At 43.5% G+C, this 19,746-nt stretch overlaps 1 protein-coding gene across 2 annotated transcripts; it reads right to left on the bottom strand.

Annotated features, from left to right (window-relative positions):
- Positions 1–2,033: 2,033 nt before the first annotated feature.
- Positions 2,034–11,952, bottom strand: si:dkey-8e10.3 (serine/threonine-protein kinase SBK1). Of its 2 annotated transcripts, XM_062540085.1 has the most exons (5): positions 11,865–11,952; positions 7,882–7,900; positions 5,992–6,158; positions 4,887–5,089; positions 2,034–3,220 (listed from the first exon to the last, which is right to left on the bottom strand). In XM_062540085.1, the coding sequence occupies exons 3-5, from the start codon at positions 6,152–6,154 to the stop codon at positions 2,561–2,563; spliced, it is 1,026 nt and encodes a 341-aa protein (XP_062396069.1). In that variant the 5' UTR covers positions 6,155–6,158; positions 7,882–7,900; positions 11,865–11,952; the 3' UTR covers positions 2,034–2,560. The 2 variants fall into 2 exon arrangements, with proteins under 2 accessions (XP_062396069.1, XP_062396068.1); XM_062540084.1 differs by lacking the exon at positions 11,865–11,952 and having other exon boundaries at positions 7,882–8,172.
- Between the last annotated feature and the right edge of the window lie 7,794 nt (positions 11,953–19,746).

Raw genomic sequence — 19,746 nt, forward strand, 5'->3', positions numbered from 1 at the left:
GCAGTGTAACAACGCTTTTAATTTATGAATGATTGCACTGAATCACAAATAGAAGAACTCAGTGTAGGGTTCATCTACCATGAATGACCATATCTGTCTTGAACAAAAATCTTACGCATCTTCCTGATATTGCTGTAGCCCTGATGACATGTGGTTTTAATAGCTACATACTGCACGGCCCAACCATAAATCACGGCTATAAACACTGTCCGGCAGTTTATTGTACAAACATTAGAGAAAGTAGATTTAGTGCAGCAGCTGTTGGATGTCACGCTTCAGTGTGGAACAGTGATGCGGTTGGAAGCTTCTTACAAGTGTGTTCCAAAAGGAGTCACAGAACTGTCATATTTACCATGAAGACCCACAGTGTTCCTCTCGGTGTCATGCGGAGCCATTGCAACTCCATCAACTCTAATAAAATTCATTGATGCGTAGTGCACATGCTGTAAATGGTTTCTCTTGTATGTGTCTAAAGTACGGATGTCATCATGTAGGCCTGCCGGAATTGACGGTAGCCATAATATTTATAAAATGCAACAATTAATAGTGTATTTATAGTCCAAATATGATAATATTGGAAACAACATTTTGTTTATTAGTTTATAACAATCCCGGTGTAAGTGATATTGTAAGAGTAAGTGTTATGGCTATAGATTCTCCACCTCGCTACACCCATATTTAGAGTGTGATTAATTTGGCTAAAACAGTAATAACAATAAACCTGTTTAAATATTAATCCTTTGCTCAAACATTCTCTAGATTTTACCATAATATTGTTATTGTGAATTAATTTGTTATCAATAACCATGTAGTGACTATCTGATATTGTGAAAGAGCTAGTCTGAAGTAGCGACAGGTATAGATCTATTTCCCAGAAGCAATTGATAGAGTGATTGATGGCTGTTGGTCCATGAGAATCCAAGTATGAGCGTGGTCAGATGTCCCAGCATGTGTTTGGTGACTGTTTGTATTGGAAAGGTCACAGATAGGCCCAGCAGTGAGGGCATGTCTGGACCTCTAGGGGGTGGGGGGTTGTAAGATGACCCCCGGCAGGGTGGTGTAACTGCCGAACTATGCACTAGTAGGGACACAAGGGGGCAACTAACCCCAGGATCCATGCCAGACTCACAACTTGCCCCCACCTCAACACCCTCGACAACCCCACCACCGCCCCCCCATGCGTTAACCAAACGAACGCGCCATGCTGCGGTCTCACTGCGGACAGCCGTTGTTGGCGCTCCTGCTCGTAACGGACAAAGACGGGACAACGTCAGTCAGTGACGGGCCAGCTGCAGCAGATGCCATGAGATTACTCGATGTTAAGGGCTGACGGGTGTCGGGGACAAAGAGGAAGGAGCGCAGGGGGAAAGAAAGGCCATGGACGGATCACTTACCCCAACTACCGCTGCCAACTTCAAAGAGCCCCGTAACATGAAACACATTCTCCCCTGAGCAAGATAACAGTCCCGGGGCCCCGGCTTAGTGCTCTTGTATTGATTGTGCTTCTACAGAAGTGTGTTCAGAACGTCGGACAATTACATTGCAATGCACAGATGTGAATGCCGACAATCGCCCGAACCACCCGACCCTACTAACCCAACCCGCTCTAAGACGATTGCTGAATGACTTAATGAGTTTCAAACCAACTCCATATCCTCCCAAACTTGAAACTTGAAGCTAGAGTGAGAGTTTAGAGTTTTTTTTTTTTTTTAACCAGTGCTTACAGTCGAATGTGTACAAGGAAAGGCCTCTGGAGTCCTTGCTCATTGACCAGCCTTGGTAGTAGAGATCACAGCTCTGTTTCTTTCTGAAGTTTCTCAGTGAACAACGGAGGAAGATGAGGAAGAACTCGTCTTCTTTCCCTTCTTTAGCTATTCTGGCCTCGACTGGCAGGTCTTTGACAGTGTAGCATAGGGGTTTCAATAAGATAAATGCAATTTTGGACAGATTAGATCATTTTATTTGTATCATGCACAGGTATTACACTCTTTGAAAAATCTTATATTCAAACAATATATTGAATGTGTGTGCAAAATGAATTATATGTGTTTATATTATTGTGCAACAGACACCTGTTAACAATTTAAAATGATGTGTCCATACTCACTCAAATTTTATGTGACATTGAATTACACTGTTAAAGATATTGGTTTGGTTCTCACATAAGTCAGTGTAGTTCCAAGAACATTTACAATCAGCAGGATTATATTTTGTGGCTTTTCGTTGATGTGCCAAGCCGAAGATCTTCACTACATAAAGCCGCGTTCTCCGAAAGGGATACAGTATGTCGGACATCAGTAGGTATCGGACATCAGAGCTCTTGCTCGTGCTCTTGAAGGCCACCAGGGCTCAGGGCTCCCCTAGACACTCTATCCGTCTGCTTGGGAGCGGAAGGTGTGTACACTTTTACGGCCCCCATAAAACGAGTGCCGCAACCTGTTGAGATGAACTACACTCCAGCAGGAATTTATCCTTTATCCTCCACTCTCCGACCTCCTCCCTCTTCCCGTGCCTGCTAAAAATGAACCCTTGAGAATGAGTCCTTGAGAATGATTTAACGTCATGCCAACACCTCGCGGACAGGGCTGCTTCTGCCCAAGCTAGGGCTGATCGTGCCATTGGCCTTCTTGCCGTCCGCCCACGGAAGGCCATTGGAGCTCTCTGCCTTGAGCCAGTCCTTCTCCACGTAGGCCTTCACCTCGCTCACCGAGCACCTTTGGGCGGCATCCACGGCGAGCATCTTGCTGAACATCTCCAGGGCGGCGGGGCTGAACCTCTTCCACTGGGACGGGACGTCGGCGATGGACGGCTGCCGGGACCAGTCGGCGAACTCCTCGTAGAAGTCGTCGGAGGGCGCGCAGCGGTCCCAGGGGAAGAAGCCGGTGAGGATGCAGAAGACGAGCACGCCGAAGGCCCACGTGTCCAGGCCGGGCTCCACGCTGAGCGGCGGCGCCTTGGCCTCCGTCTCGCCCTCCTCCACGGCCATGGCGCACAGCTCGGGCGCCATGTAGGGCAGGGTGCCCGAGATCATGCGGATCAGGGTGCCCCTCTTCTGGGTGAGCCCGAAGTCGGCCAGCTTGACCTGGCGGCAGTGGCTGTCGAGCAGCAGGACGTTCTCGGGCTTGATGTCCCGGTGCACCAGCCCGTGGTCGTGGATGAACTCCAATGCGCTGGCCACCTGCTGGGCGACGCGCTTCACTGCACCCTCTGGAATACCCACCTGATTGAAGAGAGATCTAGATTAAGTGTGTGCCTGTATTCAACAGCCTCGCCATTCATATGGTCGGATGAGAAAAAAGATATCTCGCTCTAAATATGAAAGAGAGAGACAAAAGTTTGAATTATCCTCCATTTAATCATTCTCACCACCCAAAAGAATGTTGTATATGTTTATCATGAAATACCATCATTTACAAACATCATTAAATGTTTACAGCACTGATTACTTCAACATATGCAATCATCTCTCAAAACATTGGTTAAAACACATTTCACAAATAGATACAGTATAGATGTAGCCTGGCTGACGCGACCACCACATCTCAATGAGATGTGATCTGGCAACCAAACGTTAATTTTCTCGTATTTGAAAAAATGCCCAAATCTGTTCATTGGGCGCCACGGATGTGTATCAAATCAAGTGCATAGCTCATCATCGTCTTGCTTTCCCCCCTGTCATGTGATTGGTCCCCTATCTCAGGCAAAAATTAGGATGGTAGTTTCCTGGCTGCCTTTGCAGTGTGAATGAAATCACGCGCAAAGCAGCATGGGAACACCCAGGCTAGTATAGATGGTAATTTTCAGTTCAAAATAGCAGACTGTAGTGAGATTCCATGAGCTTTACACATGAAATCTTTCATTCGGTGACAGGAAGAAATGGATTGGTATGCCATCCTTCTTAGGCTCCCAACAGTCTACACTCCTGGGATGGCATAAGTGCATTTCTTAGTGTCAATAATTTTTCATATAATACACAGCAAATGAAGGGGAATATCATTGTGTGTTTGTGCATGCGCGCCTGAGTGTATGTGTGCTGTATGTGTGTGTGTGTGTGTGTGGTCCAGACCGTGACCATTGGCTTTATCCATAATGCACAGTTTGAGGTGTGACAAATGCACATACCATGAGGTGCCATGCACTTACCTCCTTCACGACATGTGACCGTGGAACTGAATTTAATTTAACTGCATTCCATCTCAGATGCCTGTGTAATCCCCAGGATCACAAAGAGCTTAACTTTCGGGATTCACTTAAGGCACTTTAGGCCACGATAATAAAAAAAAAATCAGCACTCACAGGGCAAAGGTTTCCACCTGTTTTATTAACTTCTCCATCTACATCTTGAGCTTTCGCAAATCTCTTTGGAAGTTCCTGATTGATAAGTTGAAGAAGTCTAGTCTTCAGGACTTTAAATAGATGCCATGACAGATGAAGAGACACATCAGTCTTACTAATGACGAAGTTAGGGGTCTGATAATTATAGTTCACACTCTAATTTGCCTGCCATATCGAGTTTGAAGAATCTGACCTTTGATCTTGTTATGAATCTTGCAAATAATTTCCATGTTCCAAGGTGGCTCTGATTACTTTGGATGGTGTTCTTGTAGGGATACCAAACATTGCTCTCTTAGCAAACCAGGTGGTAAAGTGTTTTGTATTGTTTCCAAATCCTCTCTGAATTCCAAAGGGGTTTGGAAAAGTGCAATCGATGGACTAATAACAGTGGTCTGTTTAGCTTAGAAAAACAAAAACATACGCTCATTTGTTGTGATTTGCACAGCCTCTGTTTTCTCCCAACTGGTTTCTCAATAGCTTATACGTAAAGAGAAGCCCAAATTGAACTGAACATGGTGTTTTCTAACATGCGCACACAGCATGGCTCTTACCCTTGGTTTGATGACCGCAAACAAGTCCCGGCCAATCACCAGCTCTTGGGCAAAGCCGTAGTGCTCTTTGGACTGGAAGGCGATTCCGAAAAGTCCCACGATGCACGGGTGGCGTGACAGGTGCAGGGAGATGCAGTACTCGCGCAAGAAGCCTTGCAGCTTGGTCGAAGCTTTGGGCATCACTTTGAGCGCCATTGGTGTCCCTGTTCGTTAACCCGAGAAATACCACAAAACACCAACAAACAACACACACAAAACACACAGGAGAACAAAAGATTTAACACTGTCATCTCTACAGTGTCATTTAATTCAATATGAATGTTTTTCTTCGGGTCTTTCTTAAAGTCCAGTTTGTGTGTGTGTCTTACAGTAACATATTCAGCACACAACTGCTTGCCCCCAAATCTCACTGGTGATGTGTTGTACTGTATTTTAACCACCTGTCACAACAGGGATTTGATAGAATGTTACGTAAGACCACATTGCATCCAGTAGCATGAGCCTTAATATAAGCAAATTCTTTTACAAAATTAGGTAACACTTAACCCTGCCTAATATAACCATGTCATGGACATTTTATGGTAGATACCTCGTAATAATGTCTCGTAATAATGGCAGCTGAAGTCCAATCACTTATCATGGTCATTATCACTAAAAGTGAATGTCATGTTATGTCATCATTCTGTCAGCACAGTTTCTGATTATGGAAGCATGACAGTAACACCCCTAGACGCAATGTCATAATAACTAACTCATGTGTGCCTATGAATTCTACCATAATATGATTATGATATGGTAAGGTTTGTCTTGATTAATGCAGAATTTAGACTTTGGTCTTTACAACAGTAACAAAACACCCACTGAATCATTTTCCACACTTCCTATTTCAGTGCGTTACAATGCTGGAAATGTCAGTGTCCCACTGTTATAGTTAAGCCTGAACCAATTTGGCGTGTCTTTTCTCAAATGCACACACTCATCAGCAACCCTGCAATTTGAGCGTTGACCACCATGCCCCCATCCTCTGAACTACAGCCCTGTACTGACCTTGCCCTGTCCCCGTGCCCCCTCCCCCTCCCCACCCCCACCCTGCCGCCCTCCTTACCCCTGAAGCGGTGTGTGACCAGCAGCACTTTGCCGTACTTCCCGCGGCCAATCTCCTTGATGATGTTGAAGTGCTCCTTGATCTCCAGGCGGCTGAGGCTCTGGGCAGTGAGCTCCATCAGCTCGTCGATCAGACTCCCGGCTGGCGTCCCCAGTTCAATCATCGTTCTGCCCAGCGGGGGCCACGGGGGGGAGCAAGACACGCATGTCACACACATGTACATTTCACACCACACATTAGACAAGTCAACACTATAAGGATCGGATTTACATCCATGCCTATGATATACATTTAAATGTGGGTTAAAATGAATGTATTCACAGTTACGTAAAAACATTACACATAACATAGCATAATAGCATAACATTATTTTAGGTTCAAACAGTACAGTATACTGTACATTTGTATATACAAATATATATCTTTATCTTATATGACATAATAATATATACGATTTACATGAATATTTATCATATCTCTACTCAAACAATTTGACTGTATTGATGACAGTTACAGCTGGAGATGAACAAGTTCTTGCTGAATTCATGAAACTGAAAGACTTCTCTTCCGATAAATATATGTTGTGCTTATTCCAGCTAACATTGTCAGATGAGAACGTTGTCACTGAAGAAGCTCATCTGATTCTAAACACTTGTGTTAGTTGTCATTTATATTTCATCTGCCTACAACAGTCACTGTCACAGTCACTTGAATTTTGTGTAAGGCTGTGCATTCCTCTTTTTTTCTTTTTTTCTTTTTAAACGAGACAAGGATCAACCCCGTCTGTCACAGACATCTTTCAACACCTTCTGTAACATGCTCAGCACTTTCTTCATCAAATTACCAGAGCTCCTTTCACACATGCCTCACACATTTCTTCTACCCCCAAACACTTTCTTATTTAACACTTGGTCAAATAGATTACACACTGTGGGCAAGTGTCCATTAGTTAGCCAATGAGGAAAGTTCTGCTTTAGTTCAAATTCAAATGTGTTTTTTTGTTTGTTTTTTTAACGATGAACAAAACAGGCAAATTAAACATTGCAAAATTAAACTTTTTACAACACTCTTAAAACGAATGTGTTGGAAACAACAAAAGCTGTGTTGCCCCTAGACACAGATATGTGTTTAAAAAAAAAACAACAACAAAAAACACAGAAGCTGTCCCTATCTGGACACAGAGATGTGTTGTTTTTAACACATTCATTTTAGGAGTGAACGTAAACAACTCAGAGGCACTTATTTATTGATCATATGGAGTTTGAATTATGATGTGTGCTCTGGAAGCCTTCTAATGTCTCAAAATATCAACTTATCCAATTACATGCATATCATCTCCCCAGACTTGACCATGAAAGAGCTCCTATTCCTTAAGCCACAAACAAACTCTGTTTTATTACTTTTAGGTACATTGTAAATCAAAGTGTGAATTTCACATTTAAAAGACAACATGCCAGCAAAGCTGTCAGTTGAATGAAATCTGAAACAAAAATCTATTTTCATTCAAAGACAAAATATACATATATATAGTCAATATGTAAGCCTACAATTTGACACTATTCCTTTTAATTTTCATTACTTGAATTGTTCATGTTTCTCTTTCCCTGAAAGACAAATGACATCAATATAATTGATGTAAAAAAACCCCCAATTGTTTAGATAATGTATTTTTGTCAATAAAAGCTAAGAGTTTGTCTTTAACCTGAGCTGCCAAATAAACCAAACACGTTCAAATGTTATTCTGTGGAGCTATTCAAGAACCAAAAAACCCCACTATTAATGCAATTCCAACAACAACATTACAATTTCCCATATTTGTTTGAAAATATTTGTCACCTTTGTATTGAACAGTGTAAATGCACATGGATGTCTTCACTTGTATGTACTCACCCACACACCTTTAGAGGGTCTTCAGCCAGAGAGAGAAAGAGAGAGAGAGGGAGAGAAGAGAGAAATCAGCCCAGTATGTGACCTGCACTGCACTTCTTGACTCTGTCCTCCTGGCACACGTGTGTCCCCTCAGCACTGGGACGCTCACTGATTTCTGGCCTCTGTGTCCGTCCCTGTCAGCCTCTGTCCCGTCCCTCTCTCACCTCAGCTGCAGCTGCACTGTCCACCCCTGAGTGCACCCAGAGGTCCAGTAGGCTATAGCTCACGCTCACGGAGTCTCACTGACACTCATTCACCAACTCACTGAGCGCAAGTCAGCGGCAGATTGCACACTGGCCACGGGGCTTTATATGGAAGAAGAAGAAGCGCCCTAACCGCTGTGGGAAGATTAAAAAGTTTGTGCCACTGCTGACTGCGCGGGTATCTGAACAACACATGGGCGTGCACGCTTGCACATACACACACATTTAAACACACACACACAGATACACACACGTGTACACGATGTATTTTTTTCTAGATACTCACGTTGCTGCCGTTATCAATAATTTAATACAATATAATATAATATAGGCCTAATTGTGGATGTTATAAACAAAGTATTAGTATAAACTAATGAGCATAATATGCTGTATCTATTTTAGTTTGTCACAATGTTGTCACACTGTCAACCCACTTGGCACTGGAGTGTTACAAAATAATTTCTCTGATTTTATTATTTCCTTCCACTCTTCAAGTGTCCTTGTGTAAACAGTGACCCTAACCAGATGCAGCAGCCCAGTGCAAACCAGTCTAACTCTCTCACACAGCCCTGGCATGTCTCATGGTTGTCCCGCGAAGTGTCCTGGAAATAATACATTCCCCTGAGTGTCTTACAGAAGTGTCTGCCATCAAGGCACTCAGGTTGGATCTCTCTCTCTCTCTGTCTCTGTCACACACACACACACACACACACACACACACACACACACACACACACACACACACACACACACACACACACACACAGCCGTAACGATTGCCCTACACTGCTTTGGCAAGAGCTGCACTCCAGTCCTGAGTGTCCTCACTCAACACCCTGGCGAAGGCTATTCTGAGTGCCCCGGTGGCAGTGTTTGCCCCTCGTGGCACTGCGGGTATTTCTACGCCAGCAGGCGTGCAGCGTTAAATGCTGGATTCGATTCAGGGCAAGAGCCTCCGGAGTTGTTAAATTCCTGGTAAATAAGAGAGCACCCCTCGTGGAATGTTTTGTTGTAAACAGATTTGGATGGCACAGATGATCGTGAGTATATACAGTGATAAATCATCCCTGCCATTGAGATGTTTCGCTTTAGTCACGTGCCTATGCATATGTGATGTATGTGTGTGTGTGTGTATGTGTGTGTCTAATTAAGTTTTATCCTTGTGAGAAACTGAAACTGATCTGGCTGATGTTATTTATCAGATTCCGACTGGTTGCACTTTGCATAAACGTGCATTTTAAATAAATGTGCAAATTTGGGGATGCCTGTCCTCACATTTCAGCATCACTGTTGACACACAGGAGGTGCAGCAAGAGTGAGGGCAGTGTGTTGGGGGAGAGGGGGGGTCGTGGCCGGGGGATTTGGGCCATGTTTTGGCTCCGCTGCATCCAAGCGACACACGAGGTGGGCGCCAGTATCCCGGTATGTGTCCCTCACGACACGTCCCAGGGGTGCACCAGGAATGGAATCACAGAACAGTGAGGAAAGACAACGGGCTCAACACAACCGCCACAATTGGGGCCTGTCATTTCCAAAGCGGGGCGAGCAACCGAATGTTATCAACCAGCAGCTGTTGCACTCACTCTGACTCCCTTGCTTGGGATTGTCGTTTCGCTCCCTGTTGGGAAATTTGATTCAGAAAGTCTCAAGTCTCATAGAAAGATAACAGGAATGATCTCTTAACTTGATAATCTTTGCAAAATGGATTACAGGGGTATGATGATAATCTGCCGCAGAAGCAAAGCTCCCAGAGTTGAGAATGATTATGTGTCATCTCACGTTCGTAAGATGTGAAGTGTTTTTCTCTCGGCGGTGCACAGAACGGGCAGTTTCACATCCTTGCCAATGCCCTCCCTATCCCCAAGCCCCAAACCACCCACCTGCTGTGGCCTAACAGATTAACTAAAATTCTGAGTGCTGTAAAAGGAGGTGTCAGGTTCTTGATCGTGTCAAACTGCGTCTTTGGCATCTGAATGACCGGTCCAGACACATATATATGTCACATGTTGTTCGGCTTCGACTCAGCAGCTCTCTCTGTCGCTCTCTCTCTCTCTCTCTCTCTCTCTTTCTGAGAAAGTGAGTGTTTAGCAGCAGCCTCAGACATCAACGCAAAGCTCACACATGCGCAAAACACAGAATACAGAATTACAAAAAAGAAAGAACTAGGCTATTCCATAGAGAGTTCCTTCTGTATTTCTACCTCCGCCAAGGAGGTTATGTTTTCGTGGGGGTTTGTTTGTTTGTTTGTTTGTTTGTCTGTCTGTTTGTTTATTCGTTTGTTCGCAAGCTAACTCAAAAAGTAAAGGATGGATTTCGCTTGTTAAGGATTGTTTTGAAGATTGGATTGTTTTTGTTTCTAAACAATATTCCTATCAGCAAAACAAAAATCTGAAAAAAAAAGAAATTGGTGGAGAGCTTTTGAAAGATGGGACATCTGTGATGCCCTAATTAAATGGATAGTTCTACATTTACCTTATCAAAGCATCCCCTACGATGGCTGTGTACTAGATATTGTGTTCCAGAAATGATCTAAGACTGAGATCTACAAAAACACTGGACTTTGCTCCTCTGTAATAGTTTGGTTTTTACCGTACTAAGCTCAATCTTTTAAGATTGAACATTAGTCTGGGGAGGCTGCACTTTGTTTCTACTGCACTTCGTTATCGCCACGTCACTGGCCAATAGCATGCCAGGACTAGAGTATGGCCGTTGCTGATTGGAGCCAAAGGTTCTGGCAGTAAACAGAAGAGATACTGTAGATCTGCTGGTTTCCAGCCTGAGCTGCCGTGCAAAATTCACCCAGCCTATACCTCTGCATAGTCATTTGATTCTTAAAGGAATAGTTAGTGATTATAGTTATTTCACACTTTAAAACTTCCAGTACTTTTGCCACAATCAGCAAATATCTCATTAAGATCCACTAGCGATCCTTTCTGCATACACACTGAAAATGAAACTCTGCGTAACTGGCAGTGTAAACTTAAAACAAACAGACAACAATTCAAGCTAGTCAGAAACAGGTGGCACCAATTCACACCCACAAATATAGAGCACTGAAGGTAGGGTCTATTATCATCTTTCACCAATATCATCTTTGATCAGTGACTGCAATGCATCTATTAATAGGTCAATATCCCCAACCCACACACACACACACACACACACACAGTAGTAGGTGGTAGGCAAGTGGGTTTAGGCACAGGAAGCCGCTGGCTTAATATAGAAAGGTTAATAAACAGTGGTTCTGAAGATGGGTTACAGCAGAGGTGCAGATGAAGTGGGTGAGGACAGCGATGCGATATCATTTCAGCCAGGGGCTCGTCATGAACGCCGGGCCTAGTGCTGGATCTCACCCGCACCCATAGCCCTGAGGTGATGAAGAGAGGCACTCATGAAGTCCTAGAGAAGACCCATTTAGAGTTCAGAGTCTCAATGACAAACTGGCCAGGGCTCTTTAGGGCCAATTAACATCGCCGGGCGGCCATTTTGTGAAACCAATCGATCCACTGAAAGGTCCTTGAGGTGAGAGACTGTGTGGTATTCAACAAGCTGCCTGTCACAGTATATTCACGGCATACCTACAGTAATTTACAATGGAAACTTGAACCGCCATGTGTCCTATGCAAGTGCCACAGGCGGCCGAGGTAGGAATATTACACAATGGAAACACATGCTGGGGTGTAAATACAAAGGCTTTGAAGTGATGTGCCAGTCATGCTGAACTTTTAATAGCATATTTACGTTCACATTTAGTAGGCAGTCACTCAGTTGTTCAGTTGGACTGTCAATGGACTGCTTCAGATGCTCCCTGTGTCTTGCTGCCCCATTGCTCCCTAAGGTAACACCTGCAGAGGAACACATGCGCTGGATGTGATCATGGACGAGGTCATGATTAAATACAAGTGTAACAGTGGTCTACTGTGCCCAGCGGAGGCATCTGTGCTATGGAGTAATAAACGGGCAAGAGAATTCCTCTGGGTCGGGGGGCGGGGGATTATTGTGGGGTGGGGGGTGGTGGGGGGGTCAACAGAGACATGCAAAAGCCCCTCTTCCCCCCTTCACTGCAATACAAGAAACAAACCCGATGTCAACAAAGCACAGAATAGCCTGAGGTAATCTTCCAGTTGTCGCACTGCCAAAGGGTGTATGTGTGTGTGTGTGTGTGTGTGTGTGCGTGCGCGTACGTGTGTGTGTGTGTGTGTGCGCATGTGGGGGGGAGGGAGGGGACTGTGTGTGTGCTCGTGCGCGCGTGTGTGTGTGTGCTCGTGCGTGCGTGTGTGTGTGTGTGTGTGTGTGTGTGTTGCTTAGAGTGCCACATGCTTGCAATGAGTTACAATATAGTTCACCAGATACTACTCTCAGCCTGAATTTGCCAAAGTAAATATTACCCTCTGATAGACTTTCATTCACACAGAAATCAAAACCTGTGCGTGCAGAAACTGACATGTACAGTTCTCACAGGCTTAGCACCAATTATAGTCAGTTACTGGATATCAAAATAGACAGAATATCAATTAGATACTGAGATCTCAGCTAGAGATTCTGTCAGACCATTACTGCAGAGAACTGAATGTCACAAATGTGCTCCTTCCCATCTCCCAATTAACTTAACTTTATCTGTATTTAATCCATGGCCCGAAGTGAGTGATAAGATCTTTGTTAAATCAAAATTAACGTGACCAACATCATCCCCTCACAACGTAAATACAAGCAAACGGCCTACCATGTAATGAACGCTGTAGTTTATCTCCTGTTGTTAAACAGCCTCAAAACACTTTGCCTCTGTCAGGGTCATCATGTTCCTCTTTAAAACACTGGCTTTGGTTATGATGCCACTGGGTGTGAATGGTGGCCGTGATGCGTCTCCAGAACAGCAGCAACTGTGCTAAATAAATATAGCATCTGGACTCGTACAGGTCCCATAATGATGTGTGAAGACCTGTGACCTACGACATGCTGACATGTTGAGCACAAAAGGACAGGTCACATCATTAAGGACACGGCCACATTCTGCCAGCAGTAATACTGCCACCCACTTTGATGAGTCCTACTCAAAAGAGGATAACATTTGATGACACATGTACTACACACTCTTTCTCTCTCACACACACACACTCACACTCACACTCACACTCACACTCACACACACTCAGCAGCCTTTTATCGCGTGGGGCGTGCTGCTTGTCGCTGCCATCATGATGATCCTCTCACATGAAATCATTTTTGATGTTGATTTCTGAGCCGTGAATCAGGTTTAACATTTGCCCTTTATTCAGACAGCAAGGCAATTAAAGCTTTCCCCATAAATAACCAATGAGACTGTGTCTCAGTGGCAGTCTATAGGTTAAATGGCACATCTATGCTATGTGGTGGTGCTGGAGTGGGCTGTCCTGCAATGTCCCAGAGTAACACTGCCCTCTATTGGTGGAGAGCAGTACCAGCAGAGGAAGTTACACTGTCACCTGTAAACTGAAAGATAGCACAGTCTGGACTTAAAGAGTCACTTCACCCCATAATTCCACCCACTTCATATTTCTGAAAAAGGCTTTCAAAATGGGCGAGACGTTCTGAAATTTGGAGAGGGAGTGCAGCACTGCTGCAACCAATCAACCATGGTGATTTTGTGTCAATCTGGTCAATGAGTGCTGCAGACATGGCTTATCACAGGTAGGCTAATCATGGCAGCAGGTGTTTGGGCGTTTCATTCCTAATTTGTAACGACCTGGTGACGTAGTGTTGGACGAGAAGTACAGGACTTCGTCAGCATTCCAATAGCATTTTGCGCCAACATGCCATGGCATGTTTCAAACTGTAGTATGCGCGGAGAGCAATATCTCCAATACAAAATCAGACGAAATTTTACTGTTGTCGAGAAACACGATTTTTGTCAATATTAACCCTGGTAATAGTACAGTTCACCACTTATGAGTATTTTCAATCAATCAACAGCTCAAAAAACATATTTTAGGGTGCAGTGACTCTTTAAGTATACTTTTGAAACTATATTAAGGTTTGAGCATATATTTAATGATTATAATAATAATATGGAAAGGGTTAATTGCCGTTGAACCTTTGTAAAAATTACATGTTTGATTTTAGGGTACAAATGAAAATATTTATCTACAATGTATCTTTGAATTATGAAGTGCAACCTGCTGTGATTTGACAGTAATATTAGGTGAGTTTTCATATAAAGTTAGTAAACCAGCAACCTAAAAGGCGCAAACACCAGGACCCTTACTGTCACTGCTAGAAGCTTGACATCATTCTAGGTGCTGTCTTTTGGTGACACCAGCGGTGTTGCGCTGTGAAATGTTTTCTTTGATATCTGTATTGTGTTCCAGCACAGAACACAGACCTGAACATATACAGTATATCCTGAATGTCTGGTGGAAATGACACATTGTGTCATCTGTTCCTGATATGACCAAACTATAGTCATGCGATCTGAAGAAGGCCATAGGCCGAAACGTTACCGCTTTTATAATAAATAATTTATTTGTGAATGTATTTCTCTCTCTCTCTCCATGACCAAACTATATGTCTGATAAATGCATACCTCAAGAAGTGGGAACATTATTGCATGCTGTTGTTTTGCTGTTGCAGAAGTCCTCATTCTGATTCTAGGCTGAAAAAAACAAAACAAAAAAACAACCAAGAGGAACACAGAAGAAAATGGTAGGGAATGAGAGTGAACACCAAGGGGACAAGCTAGGCAACAACAGTTGGTTGTCCAGTAGGCTTTGCAGAGGAGCAAGTAAGGCAAGGATGATTTTTCTTGGAAACCTTATGGTTATTGTACCTACATTATAAACATCCATTTCTTTGAGACTCTAGGGACAATAGGAACCATTATCACCCAAACAAACATACTTCAGTATGAGTGTGTCTACATCAGACTGACCCAGCTCCAAATGCAGTAGTTATCAGATCTCATCCTGCTCCCCAACATTTGTATTTCCAGCTTTAATCCAGGAAAATATATGCTGGAACACATTGGCACAGGTTGATATTGGCAATCTTGCTAATGAAAATGAACACTGTATTCAGCTGTAGCCTAGTGCGGGGATTCCTGTCAGTGCAAGGATAAACTATTAGCCTGGGTGAATCCAGTTAGCAATTTGCGAACCTGTTAGCCAATTTGAATGTGCCCTGCAGGTCAGTCTGGAAATGATCCAATCGACACTTGTCTCTGAAACACCAAAAACCCAAGATCCAATCACATAGGGTGCATTTCATGCAGCGTTTATACGTCCTCCCTCGCTCCTCGATGCCTCGATCCTCACTGATCTACATAAAGAATGATGGGGGGGAAACAATGGGATAGTCTATCCAGTGTTAGTTATAGATCAGTGGGAACGCCCCTCGAGGATCGAGCATCGAGGATCGAGGAGGCATGTTGAGAGGCACCCATAGGTCTACTGTAGCTTTGTATGCACTTAGCTTTGCTTAGCTTGGGCCGGGCAGTGCTTTCAACACAACTAAGGGCTGCACTGATGCATGGCAGCAGGGTTAAACAGAAATTGATGTAGGCCTATATTTTCTTTGGAATTGAGTAAACAATTGCATTTACACAAAACATATTTTTTGTGCTTTTCTGAAGCAATTTGGTTAGAGTTTAGATGCACCAATTTAAGTTTAATTTCATGCTGGTTATTATGCAAAAAGGTAAAAAATCACCGCTCATCCGTGTGAGGTGCAGGATTAAGAGTGACTGGATATCTAAGGGAAGAATCCGCACACTACAAGTCTTTGTGAAAATAGCTTTACTGGTAAAGCTATTTTCACAAAGACTTGTAGTGTGCGGATTCTTCCCTTAGATATGCTGGTTATTATGCCTTGGAAGTCAAAATGAAGATTGGAAAACGGGTGTCAATGGAATCCTCTCCAGATGGAGATTTCAGAGCAAATTCAAATTTGCTACTAGGTGTGTCTGCATGGGTTTGGTTCACCCAGGCTAATAAAAGAATTTGATCAAGTCAGGTGGTTCCACATGCGAAGAGAGCAGCCTGCTATAGCCTACACTGGGTCACCCAGTCTGGGTGTCAAGGTTTTAATTACAAAGAAAAAGATCGATCTAGGAACAACATGATCTAGGAACTCCTTTGGGGCCAAAGAGATGCACATTTGCCAAGCACCTTTGACTTTATAGTAAGAATGAAAAATGTGCACAGTTGACACTGTCGTGCGCAGACGTAAGGAGATACACCAGGCCGACTGAGCCGTTTGACACGACTCCCAGACATGTCTATACCACGGGACGTGACATTAGCGCTTCAGTTACTGTTCTGTTTATGCTTCAGTGCTGGCGACTGGGTGGTCCAACAGGCTAGCGAGATGGAGGAATGGAGGAATAAAGCTCTCATGCTGGGCAAGAGGGAGAGCGCGCGGGCCGTGTGAGAGGCCATTTTGGCTCATGGTCGGAGGCAGCTGGTGCGTCAGCATAGCGTCTGGTTAGCCGGTGGTCCCTCCCTCCTCCTCTGTCAGTCAAAGGTGGCAGTTTGGTGATGTGGTGTGACAGGGCCTGCTGATCCAACTGTGCTATCTGCTCGTGTGAGTTTGTTCTGTACCAGTGCCCACAACTCCTTCTTGAAAGACCACACAAGCATCAATGTGAGCAGATTTAGCCAAAAACCGTCCATTTTTGTTATGCTTCTTGAACTAATTCTCTCACAGTAGGTCTAATAACACTGCTGAACCTAATAACCCCACTTATGTTATCTCTTCTGATGTCTTAAACCGATTGGCCATATTGCCCATTAGCTACACAGTTCCTCATCAAGTATCAAATCATGTATCCAAATAAATCACAATATTGAATATACTAATGCATTTGAATTCAAGTATCCACTAATGTGGATTTTTTTAGAATTATTGGCCTAGTGATTTGATATTTGCATTTGTGAGTCTAATTTAAATGTAGGCCTATGAAATCAACAAAAATACCATAGCCACATATGATGGCTTTTGGATGAATGTAGATTAAATATGCGGTCGCATTTGTTTAAGTTTATGTTTATAATCAAATTGCTTAGCACATGCTTTTGTCCAAAGCTACATTAGAGTAACCAAGGACCAAACGAAACACAGCAGCTAGCTCACCCCTCCTTTCAATATTCCCAGAGAAGGTCCACACAGGGTTTTGTTTTTGTTTGTTTGGGGGACAGGCTGCCCCCACTTTGTTTGTTTCCAGTTTTCTGAACTTGGGATTCCTTTTTTTATTTTATTTTGTATTAACAGTGTACTCACAGAGTGGATTGTTAGTGTATCATGAGGAGATGATTATTGAATGTGACAAAAGCAATCGCTTACTGTACCCTTTAATGTTTTCTTTGCCAGTGGGCCTGGAAATTAAACCATCCATGCCACTGGAAACACTTACACCGACACCTGCATGTCAAGGAGTTGGAAAATCAAACAAAACATGTTGGCCACTGGCAGTATATTTGGTATACACGTACAACCAGAGATGTAGAAGTCCGGCTTCTCAAAGTAAAAGTCCGTCCATGTATTTGTTCTACCTGTGCGTTTAGCGTAGGTGATTTCACTAATCAACTGATCTGGCTTAAGAGTTGAGCTGTTTAGAATCAGCTGATTAAGTGAATGGCTGGAACAAAAATGTGGCAGGTTTTTACTTTCTGAAACCAGACTTTTACATCTCTACATACAACAGGCCACTTGCTGGGCAGACATGCCCAAATTAAGACTGTGAAGGTTTGCATTTAAGGATGCAATTTGTAGCTGTGCCACTGTGTGGAGTGTGGAGTGTGTTGTGGTCAATGTCATGCGGATTAGTGGAGTGTGAGTCGTTCTACTGCGGCCCTTCACTGACAGTCAAGGCTTAGCAACAAAAGGATAAGACATCCTTAACATTAACCTGGGTGAACCCAGGCAAATCTGTGAACACATTTGAATTTGTTCAGCAGAACTTGTCATTCAAGCCAATTTTCAATCAACCAACCAATTGCAGGCACTTGTTTAACATTGGTGTTATGCAGCACTTTAAAACTAAGAGTAGTAGGACACAAACGTACACTGCAGCGTTATACAGTCAAAATCATATTTTCTTTCTTTACACATTCTTTTAGTTTGAATATAAAGACTATAAGGGTTTTCTTCTTTGTGCCTCCAAATGTGAAGTTGTGTTGTATCTCAAAAAATAGTTATGTAAGCATTAAACCGAAGAATGTGCAATAACAGAATTACCAAACTCCCGTAGAGTGTACTCTAAATAGATTTTATTTGACAATGACTGTGCAATCAAGGACATTTAGAAATGGCCTAATGTTCTGCTTAGTTCCCATAGACCTCTGAAGTTCGCCTACAAAAAGGATCCAAAGCTGCCATCTTTGCCCATATAAGGAGATCCGGGAGTTAATTGAAGCTAACTGCCTATGGCAAGTTGCATGGTAAGTTAGCTCTGGGGTAGCAAAGATCAAAGTGTGCCGTCTTCACCTACCGAAGATCACAGTATCCACTAGACGGCAGTGGACAAAACTGTGTAGTGAAAAACGTCTGCATTTCCAATGTCATCATCCCTGCGAGAGTTTAACAGGTGCGATAATTGAAAATCCCCATGTTATTTTCCCATAGAAAAAATCTCAAGATACCGGATCTCTTTATTTGGGCAAAGATGGTGGCTTTTTTGTAGGCGAACTTCAGAGGTCTATTGGCTGGGCGTATTTGTTTTGTTCTGTGCTTGTGGGCGTCTGTGTGTGTGTGTGTGTGTGTGTGTGTATGTGTGTGTGTGTGTGTGTGTGTGTGTGTGTGTGTGTGTGTGTGTGTGTGTGTGTGTGTGTGTGTGTGTGTGTGTGTTTGTGTGTGTGCGTGAGTGAGTGAGTGAGTGAGAGAGAGAGTGAGTGCATTGTGTGTTCATACGGATTCTTGTGAAAATAGGAAATGCTGTTTGTGGACATGGCGAAAAGTGAAATTCGGTTTCTGTCTGACAGGAATAGAGAAGTGGCAGAGGCATTTACTGGCAGAGAGGGTGTCCGTTTCCTCTCACTACAACTTCCACACGTTTCAGAAACAAAAGAAATCTTTGGCCATGACCTTTTGCAACTGTATCACAGTGCACAACTTCACTAATTTCACTCAAAGCAGATGAAGTGCACTGTATACAGAACTACAGTACACATGATGGAGCTTAACCAGCAGAGGGAGCTCTTAAGCCATTTATAATCCTCCTCCACTTGCTCATCTGTGAAGCATCTTCTATTTATTTACATTCATCTGGTTTTACCTGACCTCTGAAAAACACTGAAGATAACCCCCCTCCATCAGTGTGTCCGCGAATCACACACAGAGCTGATCTTTCATCCTCTGTGCCAACCCCCCCTCCTCTCTCTGTTCCAGGCGTTTCCCTGCCTGAAGGTTGTGGAGGTTGCTCAATCAGTCACTGTTACTGGAAAGGTCAACCGTAAGCCTCATGCCGGGCTCGAGACCCGGTCACATTATTTTCGCAGAATTCCCCCTGACGATGGCTTTCTATGCTGGTGGGGTTCTTCATAATTTTCATATATCTGTCTATCTCAACAGACATCCCCCTACTGTTACAGAACACTCTGATGAACAATCATGGAACAAATTTGTCTTTATTTCCATGTTGATGTTGGCCATATAG

Source organism: Sardina pilchardus, chromosome 7, assembly GCF_963854185.1.
Source record: "Sardina pilchardus chromosome 7, fSarPil1.1, whole genome shotgun sequence".
Classification (NCBI taxonomy): domain Eukaryota; kingdom Metazoa; phylum Chordata; class Actinopteri; order Clupeiformes; family Clupeidae; genus Sardina; species Sardina pilchardus.